This window comes from Papaver somniferum, chromosome 1, assembly GCF_003573695.1.
Source record: "Papaver somniferum cultivar HN1 chromosome 1, ASM357369v1, whole genome shotgun sequence".
Taxonomy (NCBI): domain Eukaryota; kingdom Viridiplantae; phylum Streptophyta; class Magnoliopsida; order Ranunculales; family Papaveraceae; genus Papaver; species Papaver somniferum.
In genome coordinates this window covers 211,998,065-212,019,064 of record NC_039358.1, presented here as the reverse complement: position 1 = coordinate 212,019,064, position 21,000 = coordinate 211,998,065, and the positions used below count along the sequence as shown (strand labels likewise).

The following is a 21,000-nucleotide window of genomic DNA, read 5'->3' as shown; positions in this document are numbered from 1 at the left end:
TTCTGCTTTTGATTTATGGACTGCTTTGGAGGCGAAATACCAAGCTGAAACTGTCGGAAGTAAGCAATTCTTGGTAGCTAGGATTTATGAGTATAAAATGGTGAATGACTCTGTGGTTGATCAATTTCTTGAAATCCAGCAAATTATGAATGAAATTCTTGCCGAAGGTATGGTGATTGATGAAACTTTTCAAGTGTCTACTGCTATCGAGAAATTGCCTACTTCCTGGTCCGAGTACAAGAAGAAACTGAGACATGAAACTGCTGAAGTTACTATGGTTGAACTGGGTAAGAAAATTCAAGTTGAAGAATTGTTGTGCTCCAAGAACAAAAATGTATCTTCTTCAAGGGACATGTCTTACAAAGCTCATGTCACTGAACACAAAGGTTCCAATGCTGATAAGAACCGAAACAACTCCAAGAAACCTCCAGGCAAGAAAGGTATGTTTCAGAAACCTAAATCTAGCATTAATAAAATTAAGGGTGATTGCTATGCTTGCGGAAATCCTGGCCATATGGCGGTTCACTGTAGAAACCGTAAGGACCTTAAAAATAAAAATAAAAATAATGCTAATTTTGTTGAAAACAACAAAGATGAATTTTCTGGCACGGTGTCTGAAGTAAATTTGGTAACAAATGTGAGGGACTGGTGGGTAGACTCTGGGGATACCAAACATGTCTGTGGGAACAAAGAAATGTACACCTCCTACAGTAAGGTAGGGGAAGGAGAGAAACTCTATATGGGTAACTCATCTGCAGCTGCGGTTGTAGGAAAAGGAAAAGTTGGGTTCAAGCTCACTTCTGGCAAGACTCTCACTTTGAATGAAGTTCTTCATGTTCCGGACATCTGCAAAAATCTTGTTTCTTGTGCTGTTTTAGATGATAAGGGTTTTAAAATTGTAATAGAATCTGGAAAATGTGTTGTAACTAAGGGTAAGCATTATGTGGGGCAGGGTTATAAGACTGAGGGTCTGTATAAGCTTAACGTAAACTCTGCTGTAATGAATAATAATGGTTCTTCTGCTTATGTTTGTGAGTCTTTGAACGTTTGGCATGGTAGACTTGGACATGTAAATTATAAATCAATGCTTAAACTAGCCAATGTAGGTTGCATACCCAAATTTAGTTGGGAAAAGGAACACAAATGTGAAATATGCGTAGAATCAAAGTATGCTAGAAAACCTTTTAGCAAAAATGTTCATAGAAATTCTAAACCCTTAGAATTAATTCACTCAGACCTAGTTGACATGAAATCAGTTCAAACTAGAGGCGGTAAGAAATGGTTTGTTACCTTTATAGACGACTGTACTAGGAACTGTCATATTTATTTGCTTAGAGGTAAGGATGATGCCTTAGAAGCATTTAAGAGGTATAAACTAGAAGTTGAAAACCAATTGAATACTACCATTAAAACCATTAGGTCTAACCGTGGTGGTGAGTACATAACTCCTATAGGAGATTTTTGTGTAGAACATGGCATAATACACGAGGTTACCCCTCCTTATTCACCTCAGTCGAATGGAGTAGCTGAACGTAAGAACCACACCCTTAAGGAGATGATGAATTCCATGTTAATTAGTTCAGGATTACCTTCGAACTTGTGGGGGGAAGCTGTCCTCTCAGCCTGCTATATCCTGAACAGAGTACCTTTTAAAGGATCAGATAAAACTCCATACGAACTGGGGAAAGGTAGACAACCTTCTTTAGCATACTTTAAAGTGTGGGGGTGTTTGGCTAAGGTTCAGATCCCTAAACCTAAAGCAACCAAGATAGGATCCAAAACTGTTGACTGTGTCTTCATAGGGTATCCTGAGCATACACCTACATATAGATTTATGGTTGTGAATTCTGATGTTTCTGAAATTGGTGTGAATACTATTATGGAGTCTAGGGATGCTGTGTTTTTTGAAAATGTTTTTCCTTTAAAATATGACTCTCGTAAGAGAGGTGTTGATCCCCTAGATGTTCCTTCAACCAGTCAGACTTTACCTTTAGAGGAAGATGAAGTAGAATTTGATCTTAGGAGGAGTAAAAGAGCTAGAACCAAAACCTCTTTTGGACCTGACTTCATAACACTAGCAGAGTCTGATCCTCAGACTTATAGAGAAGCCATGACATCTTCTGAAGCTCCGTGTTGGAAAGAGTCTTCTATTAGTGAAATGGAATCCATCAAAGAAAATGATACATGGTAGATAGTAGATTTACCTCCAGGGTGTAAGGCCATAGGATGTAAATGGATCTTCAGGAGGAAACGTAACATAGATGGAACTATTCAAAAATACAAGGCTAGGTTAGTAGTGAAAGGCTACAAACAAAAGGAAGGTGTAGATTTCTTTGATACTTACTCACCCGTTACGAGAATTACTTCCATTAGGATGTTAATTTCTATAGCCGCGGTTCATAACCTATAAATACATCAAATGGATGTAAAGACAGCTTTCCTACATGGTGAATTAGATGAAGAAATTTACATGGAACAACCTGAGGGCTTTGTAGTGAAAGGTTTTGAAAACAAAGTTTGTAAACTGAAAAAATCTTTGTATGGATTGAAACAAGCACCTAAACAATGGCATGAAAAATTTGATCATGTAATGTTTTCTAGTGATTTTAGAATCAATGAATCTGACAAGTGTGTATATACTAAGCTTGTAAATGATGCCTGTGTGATTGTATGCTTGTATGTTGATGATATGCTTATACTTGGTACAAACATGGATGTAATTAATTCCACTAAGAACATGCTGAATGAGAACTTTGACATGAAAGATTTAGGCCCTGCAGATGTAATCTTAGGGATGAAAATTAGGAGAAATTCTAACGGTTATAGTCTTAGTCAATCTCATTATGTTGAATCCGTACTTAGAAAATTCAATCATTTTGATTGTAAACCTGCTTATACTCCATATGATCCTTGTTGTAAACTCAAAAAGAACAGAGGTAATGGAGTATCACAACTTGAATACTCACGAGTTATAGGAAGTCTGATGTATTTGATGAACTGTACTAGGCCAGACATTGCTTATGCTGTGAGTAGGTTAAGTAGGTATACTTGTAATCCAGGGAAGGAACACTGGGATGCACTTTTTAGAGTGTTGAGGTATTTGAAATACACGTTGACCTTTTGTTTGAATTATGAAAGGTATCATGCCGTCATTGAGGGATTTTGTGATGCAAACTTGATATCAGACTCAGAGGAGTGTAAGTCTACGAGTGGATATGTTTTCACTCTAGCATGTGGGGCTGTTTCTTGGAAGAGTTCCAAATAGACCTGCATAGCTCGATCCACTATGGAATATGAGTTTATTGCGCTAGATAAAGCAGGAGAGGAAGCCGCTTGGCTAAGATGCTTTTTAGAAGACATTCCTCTCTGGCATAGGCATGTGTCGGCTATATCTATACATTGTGATAATCAAGTTGCCATAGCTAAAGCTAAAAACAGCTACTATAATGGGAAGTCTATACATATAAAAAGAAGACACGATACCCTAAAACAACTAATATCAAAAGGCGTTATTTCCATTGATTGGGTTAAGTCCAAGGAGAATATCGCGGACCCTTTGACGAAAGGTTTGTCCAAAGAGATAGTTAGTAATGCATCTAAGGGGATGGGGCTTAGGCTCATTAAATAAACTTGCCATGAAGGATACTCAACCTTGCTGACTGGAGATCCCAAGATCAAGGTTTTGAATGAGAAACTAATTTGTGGCGGGTCAAGGTAAACACTATCAGAGAATTCATTCTCTGCCCCTTCCCTATGATGTAGACGTGATAGTGTGACTGCATGTGGGATGACTTTCTATTAAGTCTTAATGAGTTCTATAGTTTCAATTTTAGATTGAAGTGGGGTGTAGCAGTAAACACTCTTAATGGAACTCACCTATCTGAATGTGGAAGTGGGTCGCTTCCTATGAGAAGAGAGCTGATTCTCTAGAGCATTCAGAGAAACAGGATTTGTCCAGGGCCAAAAAGGACACAATGGCACGAACTCGACAGCACCTAGAGAGATATCACGCGTGGTTATTATCGCGAATTACACTAAACGATGGTAGTTCAAGACATCGCGTTCACTGTCCATCAAGTAGTTCCGGCAATTTCTTACAGCAAAGGTTCAAGACCTTATGGACACCTCTTGCCTAAGTGGTATTTCTCGTTTTCCGTTTTCTGATTTTTTATCGGTATTTCATTCATGTGGGGGATTGTTAGAGAAAATGAGTTTATAAAAATTGAGTTTATAAAATAGTTTGATTTTTTGGTCTTGAAAGGATTGGAACTTAGGACCTATTGGTCACTAAGGACACTAGCTCATTTTCACTTATTGTGAATGAACCTTTAGTCCCACATAGGGAAAACTAAAGATGATACCTCTCCATAAGTATTGAATTTTTTGATATTAAGAGTGGCCCTTGGGTCATTAGCACTTTTGTGCGAGGGGGAGGACTTAGGCACTGGGCTAGTTGGTGCAACCACATATTTTCACACACGCGCGGTGCTTCGCACCGAAGCACCCACGCCGCCGTCCGTCCGTGCGTGCTGGCGGGCCGGTCTCGGGCTCGGGTGCGGGTGCGGGTGTGTCAAGACTTATCTTTTTGGCGAAACTTTCTTTGAATTATTATCTAAAATATTTTAAACAAATCATTTCTTAATCGTTGGGGGCGTCTAACCCGGCGGATGTTTCCTTACGTTTTACAAACACATTATGATAGCATGAAACGTTTCAAATCAATGCATGAACGTTTTACAAACACATTATGATGCATGAACGTTTTATAACCACATTATGATGTATGAAACGTTTTAAATCAATACATGAACGTTTTATACTGTTTCGAAAAATTTGAATTAATTGAAATTGATTCCATTCGATTTAATGCGCATCAATGAGACTTCTCTCATTTCTCCTCTATATAAACCGACCACATTTTTCATTTTTAATTTGTGTCCAGAAGAGCTACTATCCTCTTCTTTTCGTCTTCTCCCCCTGTGTGGTCCTTTATTTTCATTCCGTGCGCAATTGCTGTTGAGGTCGTAAGAGTGGGCAAGTACTGTAGTGCTAACAGTGCTTGCAACGGGCAGTTTTATCTTGGATACGAACTTGACCATAGGGTATAAGCATCACTCATTCTTGAGGCGTACCGGTCAAATATTGTGTTAAGGACAGCGTGTTGAACACGTGACTCTGTCCTCTGTTTACAGTCCAATTGAGTGTCTATTTACTTTCCAGAAATTAATCTTTCTTGAGTGTTCTATTGTTACAGACACAACAAATCCTTCTACTGCTGCCATTGCCAAGAAATGAGAGATCACAGACAAAAGTTTTAATTGGTCATTAGGAAATTGTTTAATATGATCATCCAACTTTGAGTAGTTGCACTTGAATTAGTGATTATATATTCTTGTTTTTCTTTTTTTTTTTGGGTGATTGATCGTGTTACCTCTTTGTTTCATCATTGGATAAGCCATTTTTGTTTGTAGTTGAATTACCGACGAGGGTGCAGTAAGTTTTGCGTCTTCAAGCTCGTTCCTTTTCTTTTTAAATTAGATTATTACATAGAAGCAAATGGGAAGAAAAGTCGTTGCAGATGTCGAAATATGAGGACACATAGATCCGCGGTCTGGACCCACGACATAAACGGTCAAATCTTTTATTCACTTTTACTTTTCCCGAGTGTATGCAAATTCTCCTCCTAGAGTAAGAAGTTACTCTGAAACAAAATTAGCCTTGGCAGAAACGAATCAGCCATACAATAGAGTCTCGTCCATGATGGAGACTGTAGTCGTATGACGAAAATGACTAGCTCGTGTAGGTGTATAATGTGTTTTTGTCGACAAATGTAAATCAACTCCAGAAAGTAATACTTATTCATAATCACTTTCAATCTAGGAAAGGTTTGCTTATAGAGAACTCAAATATAATCGCCAAATATTAGTCTTCGAAGAATATGAAACCGGATTAAGATCCCCAGTTCAATGTGGAAACCGGCCAAATACAGGAAACCCACTGTTTTAATTATAATTCTAAACTTAGGATCATACTTTTGGGCATGAAATGATCAAGTAGAGAATCACCTCCACAACTACAAATCCGATTATACAAAAGATGCATTCACATCTCGTAATTCATTATTTCCTTTTTTTTTCTTTTTTCTTGCTCCGTGAAGAAAAAATTTATTAGAAATAGATAGGCTTACAATTCGAAAAACTTATAAGACAGACTCCCAAAGAACACAAACAAGAAAAACCCCTAGCCCACAACTAAACACAGATACAGGCGTGTAACAAAACCAATCACAAAAAAAATGGAAGCAGACCAACAACTAATCCAAACATAAACACCCAACCAAATTTCCGGGGATCAAAAAACAGCTCCCTCCATCTGGTAATAACATCACCAGCCACAATACTAGACATACATGTAGAGTATTTAGCCAAATTGTAGACTATAAGTTTAACCTCATTAATTAGATCCTCCGAGTTCTTTTTTTGTTGTTGAAGATGCGAGCATTACGCTCATTCCAAATGACCCAAAAAATTGCAGCAGGTAGACGCTTCCATACTTCCTTACCACGAGCAGACAAAAAAGAAGTTGACCATGTCTTGGTGAGATCCATAGTAGACAACGATAAGTTGAGAGTCTTGTTAGTTTCCGGACAGAAATACCTCCAAAGTTGTTTAGAAAAACAACAATCCAAGAATAAATAAGCATTGGTTTTAGAAGAAACATTGCAGAGGCAACAAGAATTATATATAGGATTACCACTAGATGTGACCATCGCAGACCTTCTTGAATGTAGATTATCTAAAATAGGGAGCCTATTTAGAGAACATTTCCATAAGAAAAAACCAATTTTATGGGGCCAATCTCGAGACCAAATCTTCTTGTAAGGAAAATCTTGTGGCTGAACATCAACAATGGACTTGTGATAAGTAGATCTAACGGAAAAAACTCCAGATTTGTCATTAACCCAAACTAAGGAATCATCTTCTTCGGGATAAAAAAAACAACCGAATCTAGTTTGGAGGACAAAGTTGCTAGCTCAGAGATTTTAACATCATAAAGTCTTCTATGAGTGAGACCCAAGTTCCAATTGAATCCCGTAGAGTTCGCACAATAAGCCTGCTTAATGATAATGTGTTTCGAGATAGAAGCATTCAAAAGATTGGGGACATGCACATACTTGGCATTCTTCCATCTATACACCACTTATCCTCCCAGATGCGAATTGTATCCCCCTTCCAATTTTAAATAGAATGTTCTCGAAATATTCATCTTTGACAAAACCTATTTGCTTCCAAATACTGACCCCATGAGTGCAATTAGCCTTCTTAGTTCTCCATCTCCCATCTTCTAAACCATATTTCTCCTTGATGATTTTGGTCCACATCCTCCTTGCCCAATCTCCACCACCACTTCATAAGTAGATTTCTATTAATTTTTCTCAAGTTTGTAATAGATACCCCCTTGTTTTAATGGTTTACAAATATTTTTTCCGACAAACACAGTGATGTTTCTTACTATTTGGAGAATCATGCTAAAGAAAGTCTCTTATTATTTTCTCAATTTTAGAGATAACAAAATTAGGACACATGAAAAGAGAGAAGTAATACACAGGAAGACTCGTAAGCACACTCTTGATTAAGGTTAGTTTACACTGCTTTCGAAAAATCACAACTTTTCCATGATGCAAGTCTCCCTTTGCAAATCTCAAGAATATGATCCCATTTATTGCAAGATAATGTTTTATCTCCAAGATGTAAGCCTAAGTAAGTTGCTGGAAAAGAGGCCAAAACATAACAAAAAACAGAAGCCAACATATCCACATTACCCACGACAAAGATATTACTCTTGTTGAAGTTAGTGCACAAACTTGAGGAAAATTCAAATAGAAGCATATTATACTTTAGCATCTTGACCTGGTTGATATCAGCATCAAGAAACACCAACGTGTCATCCGCAAATTGAAGATGACTGATTTTGGTACCATTAGGCTGAACTTGAAATCCACCAACCCAACCCATATCTGCGGCCTTCGAGAACATAGTCGTAAGAACTCCATAGACAACTAGGAAAAAATGGTGATAAGGGATCACCTCGGCGCAATCCTTTGTGGCTTTAAAACTTGCCACAAGCACTACCATTGACTAGAACCGAGAAGGGGACTCTTCGCACGCAACCATCAACCCATTTCCTCCTAACAATACCAAGACCCATTCTGATTAAGACTTTATCAAGAAAATCCCACTTAACATTATCGATGGCTTTATCGAGGTCTATCTTAAAAATAATGTCAGGAGTCTTTTCTTTGATTCTAGAATCAAGGCATTCATTCGCAATAAACACACTATCCAGAATTTGGCGGCCCTTGACGAAGGAGGATTGTTGGCTAGTAATTCACTATTTCTATATACGAGTATAATTATTTGGAAGTTTACATCCGAATATTCATATTCATTGAATCTTCTTTTTCATGATGTTGATAGTAGTCTTCAAACTATCTTCTTCGTGAAGAACATTCGTGAAACTATCCATGATTTAAAAGCGCCAAATATTTAACTGACATCAATAAATTTTTGCATAGACTACCATTGATCACTCAAAGAGTCACTTAAAATAATCATCACTAGCTCAATCTCATAAGTAAGCGAGAAATTTATCAGAATTTAATCTTCAAAGAGAAAATTATCTATTGTATCATATTCCAACACATGTCATGATAACCTTGTGTTTGAAACAAATCATCAGACATCTTTGCTGTGATTAATGGGCTTAATCATTTGTGAGACACATGTTGAAATATTACTTCGACACTCCTCTAAGTTAGTGCACATAGCGGGATTAAATTGAATAGGGGTATCTGTAAGTAAGAAGGGAAGACTGTAAAAAATAAAAGAGAAATTGGGTCAATTGCCCAAATATTTTTAAAACATGGTTCTAATGGACGAGTAAAAATTAGTATGGGTGAAATGGACACCAAAAACATAGCAAGAATGAATCTGGATTCATCCTGGCTTAAACTTAAAAGATAACGAGGATGAAACTGGATGCATCCTGATGTAAATTAAAAACAAGAAAAAGTATTTGAATATGGGTAGGATGAAACTATTTACATCCTGGTTATGTTTATATACTTGTCCATTCAAACAGTGTAAAATTTTACATGTCTTTTTGACCCAGGAATTGTCATTATTGGGCTAATTCACCAATGTTGTGAAAACAGAAAGCAGACGCCCAAGTTAGAAAGAGTATCATGCAGGTGGGAGAGATTTGGAATTGCAAGTGTGTATCTTTTGAATTGGAATTCAAGCTCTATTTATAGGTAAATAACCAATATACTGCTGAGATTTATTCTTATCCTACTAACCACCTAGATTTGTATTCTATCCCATTGTAACCACCTAGATTTGTGTCTATCCTATCCCTTTTGGTTGAGATATGTATCATGAATAACCACCCAATATTCATGCTTATATGATCCATTTTCTATTATGTATGATTTGTACTTGTCTTAAGTAACTAACTAGATTAGATACTAATTGTATTTGTCCCCACTGCTTTTAACTTTATCCAAATTTGACACATTTTTTGGAGATACTGTTAGTCGAATGGGCAAAGCCATGAGAATCCGTTGAGTCGATTGCAAATATTCGTTCATTTATATGTGCCAATTTTGATGGTACAATCATCTCCCCTCTTAATCCATCTACAAATGTGAATTTTCATTATGTGTGGTGAGTTTGTTTCCTCTTAGATGTCGGCTCCAAAGGATGTCGAAGAAAAATATTACCCAGAAATTCTTCTAAATTGGTACGCTTGATGGTGTTGAATTCTGTAGGTATTAGAGATTTGCGATTGATTTTTTTGCTTTGGTTTTCTCACCGGATGTGAAAGATAGGGTTCGTCAGTTTTTGCCTCCTACTCGCTATTTTGGATCATCAAACGATTTGCTGCAATGGGAGATCACTCTTATGATCCTCCTAGAATTACTAGTTATCGTGAAGCTGTCACAGGAAAACTTATTCGTAGTAGAGAGCCATCCACGGTTGATCTGAATACCTTACCTAAACTTGTTCTTATAGCCGGGAAAGACAAAGGAATTATTTTAACGCCTGAATTAGAATATAAATCCATGGAAGATATGAAGTTCAGTTTGATTGGTCGTATGGATACCAAAAAATTTATATGAAGTTCGAAACTGCAACCCAAAATTTATTATCATAGTGGAAGATTAATGGCAGCTGTAGATTCATCCCCTTACCTAAGGGTTTTTTTACTATGACGTTTTCCAACACTGAAGATGCTAAAAAAAGTCTTAGAAGATGGTCCATACATCATTGAAACTATTGTAAAGGGGATTAAACTTATTCATGCAGTTCGTGTTCAAGAATGGACGACTGGTTTTGATCCCGATAAACAAAAAGTTTTGTCGACTCTTGTTTGGGTTTAAGATCCAGGTTTAAGGCAAGAATATTGGACGGAAAAAATTCTATTAGGTATGTCCGCAACCCTAGGAAAGCCTGTTAAAGTTGATGAACCAACCTTGAAAAAGACTTTTGATTATTATGCTTCAGTTTTGGTCGAGATTGATTTTTCAAAACATGTTCATAAAACTGTTTATGTTCAATCAAGTTGGGATCCCGAGGGTTATGAACATGTGGTATTAATTCCTAGAGAACCTGAGTATTGTGATCATTGTAAGGTTTTAGGCAACAATATTAATCAATGCAATGCTAAATCACGTACTGTAGCGGAAAAAAGAGATGTCACTAATAATGCTGCAAGAGTTCGTAAGAATGGTAATACAAACAGGTTGTACGCAGCTCCTACTGAAGGTGTTGTTCATAACAACAAGAATCTATTGCAGGGTCGTACACAAACTGTGCTTAATAATGGCAAAAATAAACATATCCGATGAGGTGATGATGATACTGAAAGTTCAACTCAGGTAAATACCAGTATGTTTGATGCCTTAAAAAATACTCCCTCTTTCCTAAAATTTATGTCCTCTATTCTATTTTCGTTTGTCCTAAAATACTGACCAACTTCTGTTTATAGTCATATTTTTTAGTCAAACTCTCAAATATATCCTTCAATTTTTATAATTATAAGATTATTTTAAATATAACCAATCAAAAATCTTAAATGATATCTTCCTAAATAAAAAACAAATCTACTGAATCAATCTATAAATATTTTTATTTTTATCTTCTATTTGAATGTCTTCAATGATATCTTCATCGATAGGAAACAAAATTACTAAATCAATCCATAAATCTTTTTATTTTTATTTTCTATTTAAACATTCTAAATTGTTTATTTATCTTAATGTAGAAATCAAATTACGGAACCTTTGGTTGGCAGCCGAGCAACAAGCTGAGCACCAACCCCTTTCTGAATAACAACACCCAGCCTATGGAAAATAAAACTACCTAAACCACTACCAGCGTCATTGTTAACTAAACAATTCTTCAAACGCTTGAAAAAGCAAATAAAATCTTCACTAAGCTCCCCTAATGTAGTAAAAGCTAAGACACCCAAACCATAACCATGAGAACCACATTCAGACAAATATTTAGTACGTTTGCGCGAAATTTCTCTCGAGATAGCCTGGCCTGGGATGAAGGAACGAACTCCATCACCAGTAAAGGGTGAGACACCTGGTGATGGAGTTCTCACAATATATATTTTTCTATAAAATAATAAAATTACCAAATATATATTTTTCTTACATGATCCATATACTCCTTTCAATTTTAGTAATAACATAACATTTAATAGGGATAATTTGGTAGACTCCTCCGGTCTCCTTAATATCTTGACTTAGTCAAACCGGAGCTAATAATTTAGGACGGAGGGAGTAATGAAAAGATGGAAACCGACGGGAATAATGAGAACATGGAGGATGACAATTACGAAAAGGAAAAAGATTGTGAGGATGTTTATGATGAAACAACAAATGCAGGAAAGATTATAAAATCAGTAGTTAATGATCCCACTATACTGAAATTATACAAGGTGCAGTTGCTGGTAAAAATAACAGACGTAAATTCACAAATAAATCTAAAGAGAATTTCTCTAAAGAGGAAATACGTATGAATAAGAAGAGATTGGAGGATTAGGGGATCGCGATGTCAAAATGGTCTCAAGCAATTATAGATACTGCAGCAAATAATCTTATCGACGAATTAGTGGAGAAGGTGGCCAACGAGTCTCCACTGGAAGCTGAGGATGACGAGCAAGTTGAAAAAGATTATAATGAGGGGATGGAGGCTGATACTAACCGATTAGCGGTTGTAAAATATATTCTAGGGGTATCTACAATAAACTCTTCCAACAAAGATAAAGGATTTGACCCTGTTGCGGAGGAAGAAGCTCAGAGAGTCTTGTATTTTGTATATATGAAGTTGGCTATAGCATCAGGTTATAGTAATACATCGAGGAGTAGTAAAGCTCGTGGTCCTTTACAGTCACATAAACGCAGTTTTAAATGAAGTTATGTTGCTAGAATGACGATTTCTACGGAAAAGAGTAATCTAACTTGTGTTATAGGTTTTTACGGTTTTTAACCTGTTTTGCCTATTTCTATTACTTTTTAGATATTTAGAGGTTTTGTATGCCCTTTAGCTCTCTAAAGGGTCCGGGACTTTCGGGTCCCATGGATAATTACTTGTAATTACTATTTTTGACTTTAATATTATGCCTTAGCTAAAAAAAAAGAAATTTGCGATTGATAGTTTATCATTTGAGTTGGAATTCAGCCTCTACTTATAGGGATAAAACAAATCTAGCTATCAAGGTTTGTGGTTATCCAAATAACCACTCAAATTTATATCTAACCCATGTAACCAACTTTACTTATGCCTATCGTATCCTCTTTTGGTTGAGATTTCAAGTTTTCACGAATAACCACCCAAGATCCATGTTTATTTTATCGTAAATAACCAACGAGATCTGATAAGATTTGTATTTATCTCGGTTGCTTTTAACTTTATCCAAATCTAATACCTTTTTTTTGGAGATTAAACTAGTTGAATGGGTCAGGCCATGAGCATATGTTGAGGCGGTTACAATTATCCTCTCATCCATGTGTACCTATTTTGATGGCGTAAACAATATCCAAATAAATGCATTTGACATACTTTTAACACCATGGCGCCCAAAATACTCAATCAGAATACATTCTATTTGAATTCCCGTACTATTAGGGTACATGTCCGAGATTAGGCACATTCTTAATATTATGAGCAAGTCAACAAAAATATTTGCAGATAAATTGCTGGCATAATGTAAACATCTATTGTATAACTTTGAAGTGTTATTTTACTTTACCTCACGTCCTCGTCATTTCCTCAAGCTTTGTAGTCCATTCTTTATGATGTGCAATTACTAATACCCTTCAAGAAATGTACATGCCACCTCATTCGAGTTTGTTCTACATCCCATACCACATCATGAAAGTCAAACAAAGAACATATGTTTCTCCCACCAAGTTCAACCTCTGAATAATAAATTACGTCATGAAAATAGTTTGTGTAAATACCGTCATAACTCTGATACCAATTGACGGGAGACTGATACTCCGAACGCAGCAAAGCACAAGATCACAAAGGGTATAAATACTAATTTAAACCAAGCATAATAATATAGTGTATGCGGGGAAATAGTAATAAAGTCATAAGATAAACAAACACACAACCACAATATAAGATATAATGGTTCACCTTTGCTGGTTACATCGGCGCTCAATACCATTAGAATTATTTATACGATGTTCTTCGCGAAGAAGACCCTGAAAACCCAAAATGTATCCAAGAACCCATTTAAGAACCTTAGAAATCCACTCACTGGACATTCTCAAAACGTTCTCACATTTAAATCGCCTCCATGGCTAATAACAAAGGAAACACAAGTAGAAACCCTAGCATACAGACCACATACTAGCACTCCATAAAACCACTTTCACACACATACTTTCACACTGATATTAACCCTCATGGTAGCACTTGATCCTGGGCAACAAAAAGACCAAAAGCTTAACCCCGAGATTTTGCCACTCTTTTGGGTGGGATGTCCATCTCTTCGCGCCTCCAATTCTAGTCCTTTACATAGAGATACAAGCTTGATCAGCTAGTATTAGTCACTTAAGAATAGAATACTCATAAATATTTCCCCAACATGATTAGAAACCCATCCCAGCGCGGAAACAAACATGAACTAACTTCTTAGAATGAATATAACAAAGAACAAAGATCAACAATAAAAAGCAATACCTTTGCAGCTCAGCTATACATGATTCAAGCATCTGTTTAAGGTCTTTCCTTTTCGCTTCTTGGCAGCAGTGGAAGTACTAAAATTAGTCTTCAACCTCACATTTGCTTTTCCAAACTCCAGAGATTCAGGGCATTGGTGGTCGCAGTGGTTCACCTCACAAGCTCCAGCTGAAGTAGGCGGCAGGGGCATCTTTTGAGGAATGACACCAATCCCGTTGGTGGGAGTTTTATAAGGAAATGATCCAAGTTCTCCTTTAATCCTTCCCCTAATGTCTACAAGTAGACACTTGAACCTTGCTACCTCTTGCTCAAGAGAAACTAGTCCCTGCATCCTTTTTAACAACTGCTGATTTACGATCCTCATTCTGTTAAGCTCATCCTCTATTGAAGCTTGCCGGGCTTTCTTTCTCTCCCGATACTTACGAACCGACTCTCTATTCCCATGTTGGCGTTTTTTGGGTTTGTTGTCATCAGATTCATCTGTTCCCTCAGTAGTATTTTTTTCTGCCGCCGGAAGGTTTTTGGTGCTGAAATTGATATAATTCTGTGAGTGTGGTAATTCGGGCATACCTTGTTCGGTTTGGTTGGAAGTACTATTGGTATGATTACTTCCATGAGTATGATCGAGGATATCATTGAAAAAACAACTATCCATTGCACAACTACTCGTTAATTGATGTTCCATATTCTTTAAGACTTGGTTCGAGAAATCAAACTCTCCATCATCCATGAATTAATAACTAAACTCAGAAACTCCCGAATTCTATTGAGTTCGATAATTCCAATCAAGAGTTCTATAGCCACCGAAGTTGAAATTAAAAACCCTGCAAAAATTATGAAAGAGCATATATAGGGTCAAAATTTGAGATCATTATGCAAGCAACAAATCAACAAATAACGAACACTCTAATGAATCAAAACAATTTTTACAAAGCGAAACCAATGATTGCAACAATTTGAAAGTGAAGGGTTGTTACCTCGTAAAACAATGACAGAGAAACTATGAAGAAAGGGAGTTGAATCCGTCTGTACTTCAAGTCGAACAAAAACAAAGATACAGAGATGCTCAAGGAAGTTTTGATTTTAAGAGTTGTGATAAGATGCACAAGCCTTTTAGTGCACGACAGTTTACGATCTTCTGTCACATCCTGATTACTATTAGGATGAAAATATCAGATTAAATGCCCATCACCAAGAAAACAAAAGGTCAAGAACATACTACATCTCCCCGAGTGAATAAATGACAAACACAGTGCACCATTTCTATCATTTTTCTATTTAAGATCTATCGAAGACTTTCATTTTACTTTTTACTATCTGGGACATGTCACTCTTACACAGGATTACTTCCAGCATTTTGTGAAGCACAGTAATATCACTACCCCATTTTGAAGTGGTACCAGAGATGGCCACACATCGAACACACTTTTAAATTTCCTAGATATATATTTTTAGATATTAGCTAAAGCAGTGTACCAAAAAATCAAACCACTTTATCTCTAGGTTTCTACTCTTGGAGCGAAAAGGAATATATATGTTCTATATATGTCGACATTCGCATTTCAATCTCACGTGGGCACATGCCCTCCCTGGAGGTATTAAAAGGAATTAAGGAAGCAATAGTTATCAGTCTGACAACTCAAAATAGTTGTCTTCTACTAAAAATATTGGATGGTACGTGATATGAAACAGTGAAACACCATTAATGGAGTTACATGATCATTAAGTAAAACATTTCTACATTTCTACCTAGACTGGAATAATTAAGTTTTCATTTTGATATGGATTTCCACGCACATAATAAAATATATGACGAGTATTCTTAGAAGGATTGATCATATTACAAGTCAAATCATTAGTTACATAATTATACTTTATATGAACAAAAATCATTCACCAAGAGTTTATGCTCTCCAAAACTGATTCTAATAGGTTTTGCTTCTTTTGGTGGGTATCATTAATTCAACACGTCGGAATCAAATCATCAAAAATCTCTATTGTGATTAGTAAGTTTAATTTTTTTAAGCTATTCCCAAATATATCACTGATGACATATCTTTTATATTCCGAGGTACATGTTTATTTGAAATTGGGCACATTCTTGATAACAGGAGAAAGCAATCAAGAATCTTTTAACATAGACTTAATAAGATGTACAGTATATAACATCTTGTGTATAACTTGATGAACCCGCTTCTACATGATACCCCACAAACCTCCAAACCTTGAAACCTAATATTCTTTATGGTGTATGGTCAATAACACCATTCCTTCTCATTCAATTTTATTCTGCATCTCATCTGTAATGAAAACCAGAAATGAACATAACATTTCTTATACCAAATTGAATCTCTAATTTGTATATCACGTCATAGATCTATATATATGTGTAAATACTCGTTGAAACACTATCTCCTTGCATATTTTCCAACCGGCCAATAAACTATTGTTCAATACGCAGTTCAATCACACTAGTCCGTCCTAGCCAATTGCTGAAAAAATTGGCACCTAGGGCGTAATGAAGCACATCATCATAAAAGAGCATAAATAGTAAAACATAATAATACAGTTTGCAGAAGAAATGACAAAGACGGGGACAAAGAATACACAATCACAACATATGTGGTTCACCTTTGCAGGTTACAACTGCACCCAACACCACTACACCAACTTTTAAGATCATTATAACAATGTATCTTATAAAAAAAGATCCAAAGAACCCCAAAATGTATCCAAGAGTCCCATTCAAGAATCTTAGAAATCAACTCTCTAAACATTCCCAAAACCATCCTCACATCTTTCTCCAGGGTAGATAACTGAGGAGACACATGAAGAAACCAAGAAACTAGATGTCGGCCTTAAACCCAACCCCCACACACTTGCACTTCCGAATTCAAAACCATAATGTTAACCCTGCCGGTACCATTCTAACACTCGATCTTTCCCAATAACCAAAAGCCTAAACATAAAATTAACTTGATCACCAAGTATTAGATCAACTAGATCTCGAGTTAGAAACCCATCTCAATGTTGAAATTGACTGTAAATACGAAACCCAATGTTCTCCTTCCATGCTATACATTACAATCTCCCACTATAAATTACAATGAAATAACAAAAAAATAACATCGACAGTAAAGCAAATGGATGATTGCTACTCGGCTGTACATTTGTTTGAGCTCTTTCCCTTTCTCCTCTTGGCAGCAGTGGAAGAATTGAGATTAGTAGTACTTAACCTTACATTTGCTTGTCCAAGCTCTAGAGATTCATTGAATCCTGAATTATTATCTAACCCAGCAGTGCATTGGTGGTCACACTGATTCACCTCACAAGCTCCTGCCGAGGTAGATGGCCGAGGCATATTTTGAGGAATGACACCAATACCGTTTTTGGGGTTTTTATAAGGAAATGATCCAAGCACTCCTTTAATCCTTCCCCTAATTTCCACAAGTAGACACTTGAATCTTTCTACCTCTTGCTCAAGAGCAGATAGTCCCTGCATTCTTTTTATCAATTGCTGGTTTACGATCCTCATCCTGTTAAGCTCATCCTCCATTGAAGCTTGCCGGGCTTTCTTTCTCTCCCGATACTTACGAACCGACTCTCTATTCCCATGTGGCCGTTTTTTGGATTTTTTGTCATCAGATTCATCTGTTTCCTCAGTAGTAGTTTTTTCTTCGACAGGAAGGGCTTTTGTGCCGAAATTAATAAAAGTTGGTGAATGAGGTAAGTCGAGATTTTGCGACGTACCTTGTTCGGGTTGGTTTGGAGTATTCGTATGATGATCACTTTCATGAGTATGATCGAGGATATCATTGAAGAAACAACTATCCACTGCGCAACTGCTCATTAATTGATGTTCCATATTCTTTAAGACTTGGTTCGAGAAATCTAACTCTCCATCATCCATGAATAAATAAGCAGACTCAGAAACTCAACAATGAGTTAGATGATTCTAGATAAGAGATTTTTTTTTATAGCTACCGAAGTTGAAAAAAAACCTGCAAAACATAAAAAAGCATAGGGTCTAATTTGAAAATTATGATTTAATTAACTTTTCAAACTAAAGTTTAATGGTTGACAAATAAAAGTAAACCAGATCATCAAATGAACGCTCCAGTAACAACTGAAATAATTTTCGGAAAATGGGTCATTTGTCCAAATATTTTTAAATCACAGTTCAAATGAACGGGTAAAAAATAGTTTGGGTGAAATGGTCAAAAAAGAAAAGTAAACTTAAATTTAAAAAATAGCAAGGATGAAACTGGATACATCCTGTTTAAATTAAAAATAAGAAAAAATATTTGAAAATAGGCAAGATGAAATTGGTTTCATCCTGCCTATTTTTATATTTTTGGCCATTTAAACAGTATCAAAATCTCATTGTCCATTTCACCCAGGAATTGTTGATTTTGGTCTTTTTAACCAATTTTGTGAATAATTTTTACAAAGCTAAACCAATGATTGCAACAATTTGAAAGTGAAATATTGTTACCACGTAAAACAATTGGAGAAAATATGAAAAGAGAGTTGAATCCGTCCTTACTTTTTACTTCGAGTTACTTCAAGTCAAACCAAATGATTGATACAAAGTAAAAGGATATTTACAAGAATTCGATGTGATGCACCCAAGTTTTTGGTACACGAATTATATATTTTTTCATCGTATTCTGATTATTTCTAAGATGGAAAATGTCAGACTGAACGTCCATCTCTAAAATAATAAAACGTCTACGTCGCCACGAGCGAACAAATAGCAAGTAGACAGCATTTTTTCTATGATTTTTTTATCAGAAGAATCATCCAACGACTCTTATTATTTTTTAATATAATAGAAAACCCTAAATGGGACGTGTCACTCTTACATTGGATTAATTCAAGTATTTTGTGAAGTATGGTATCCCATTTTAAAACACTGTACAGCATGGTAGTAGAGAGCCACGCATCTAACACACTCTCAGATTCCAATATATCCCGCACATTTACGATATTGTGCTTGGATGCAACGGACAATGGAATCAAGTAACGAACCGACAAAAAATCCACCACTTATCTCGTGGTTTCTTTTTTGTGCTCAATGAGTTAGAGATGAATCTTAAGCTACTTCTTTTACCACTTGCCTTAGGTTTCGAGTTCAATGAGTTTAACTTACAATCTACAGGTTAAATTGTTTGAGTTTAAGTTACTTCCTCAAACAAGCAGTTCCTCCAAAACTAGAGATCTACAAAAAGATTTTAGGTGCCCTGCCATTGAAAAATCAAAGAGGATTTGATGGAGATGTTCTGATTATACTTTTGTTTTATCGGTTCAAGGAAGAATATTTTCATTTTTTTTATACAATTTGAAAGGCTCATGATGTGCTCATCATGTACCTCCCGCTTAAAAGTCAGGTGTATAGTTTATAAGAGCTTATTAGCAAGCATAATGCGAGAAGACAGAAGCGCCTTCGTGTAGTTGTTATTAGGGTTTCTTTGTTACCATAGGTTTAAGTCAGAAGAAGTATTTAGAGACACATGATGAGCACATCATGTTTCCACTGTTTATTTATTTAGGAAATTAATTATTATGCGCTACATGTCGCGGTGGTCGTTATTATCAAAAGCCACCCTGTGTGATTAGAATGTCGTCATGCCGAGAATCGGGACCATAACTGGCTAGTCCCATAACTTACATCGATCAAGGAAGCTATATAAACTAGTGTATCAGCTGTCGGTTAATGAGAAAGAAATAACCTACCTGAAAGCTTATGGTAATATTAACAACTTATCATATACAAGGAGAAGTAGATATGTTTTCTTTTGTTGTTTTATTTCTTTTGTTTGTTCTTTTTTCTTTGGTTCGGATCTCCTTAATCCAGAATTAAAAATAATATTAACAACTAGGGCAGAACCAGTTAGTCTTAATGATGTAATGCTTAGGTGGCCATATATTTACTTTGATCCTCGCTAAGCTTCGTGGTAGCCTGTTACCATCTTCGCTCTTTTGAGGTTGTCTTTTAGCCTACTGATTGTGTCAAGAAAATAAAATAATTTATCAGTAGGGAATTTCTTTTTAGAAAGCCAAACTAAAAACGTTTTTCCTTTTCTTCAGAAATGTAAATTTTTGCAACAATGCTTCACTCACTGGATGTAAATTGTAAGATGCATTTCATAATCGGTTAAAAAATCTAGAACACAAGGATCTATTCATACGGACTCTATCAAAGAAATTGCATATCTTTCCCGGATAGGTATACATCTACTTCTTCTTTTTTTTGCTTAATCAATTGAATTTATTACCAAAAAGAATATCAAAAATTACAAAAATTCCGAAGGAGCAAAATGAAACATAAAAAAAGAGAATACTAAAAAAACAACCAATTACATTGGTTTTTCAGCATAACCTATAGTAAACTTGATCAGACTCCATTAATTATATATCTACTTCAAATTATTTTTTTTAAAAAAAGATTTCTTTTTCTTTTTCATACGTGCAAATTTTTATGGCCTCTCAATGTAAGAATCTCTGGAATTTTTGTGGCGCGGATATAAACATACTAGCCCTGCAATATTTTTGTTTATGATAGCCGTAAAGGTAATAGCTCTCTCCGTTTAAAAATAATAGAAATAATAGGCTGGTTTCATGTGTAATTTGTACATGAAACCAGCCTATTATTTTGAAGGTATTAATGATTTATTCTTAGCAACAAAGAAAAAATAACATTGATCAAAAAGGAGATGTACAAAAACATATTAGA

General features: G+C 35.9%; 2 protein-coding genes across 2 annotated transcripts; both read right to left on the bottom strand.

Annotated features, from left to right (window-relative positions):
- Positions 1–13,822: 13,822 nt before the first annotated feature.
- On the bottom strand, positions 13,823–15,446 carry LOC113336275 (basic leucine zipper 19-like). The gene is made up of 3 exons (XM_026582228.1): positions 15,242–15,446; positions 14,265–15,088; positions 13,823–14,093 (listed from the first exon to the last, which is right to left on the bottom strand). Exon 2 carries the CDS (start codon positions 14,992–14,994, stop codon positions 14,278–14,280), a length of 717 nt encoding a protein of 238 aa, XP_026438013.1. The 5' UTR covers positions 14,995–15,088; positions 15,242–15,446; the 3' UTR covers positions 13,823–14,093; positions 14,265–14,277.
- Positions 15,447–17,334: 1,888 nt separating this feature from the next.
- LOC113336261 (basic leucine zipper 19-like) lies at positions 17,335–18,174 on the bottom strand. The gene has a single exon (XM_026582224.1). It carries the CDS (start codon positions 18,172–18,174, stop codon positions 17,419–17,421), a length of 756 nt encoding a protein of 251 aa, XP_026438009.1. The 3' UTR covers positions 17,335–17,418.
- Between the last annotated feature and the right edge of the window lie 2,826 nt (positions 18,175–21,000).

Excerpts from the sequence above, each read along its gene's own strand:
- LOC113336275 (XM_026582228.1), bottom strand. The coding sequence starts at position 14,994 with ATGGATGATGGAGAGTTTGATTTCTCGAACCAAGTCTTAAAGAATATG.
- LOC113336261 (XM_026582224.1), bottom strand. The coding sequence starts at position 18,174 with ATGGATGATGGAGAGTTAGATTTCTCGAACCAAGTCTTAAAGAATATG.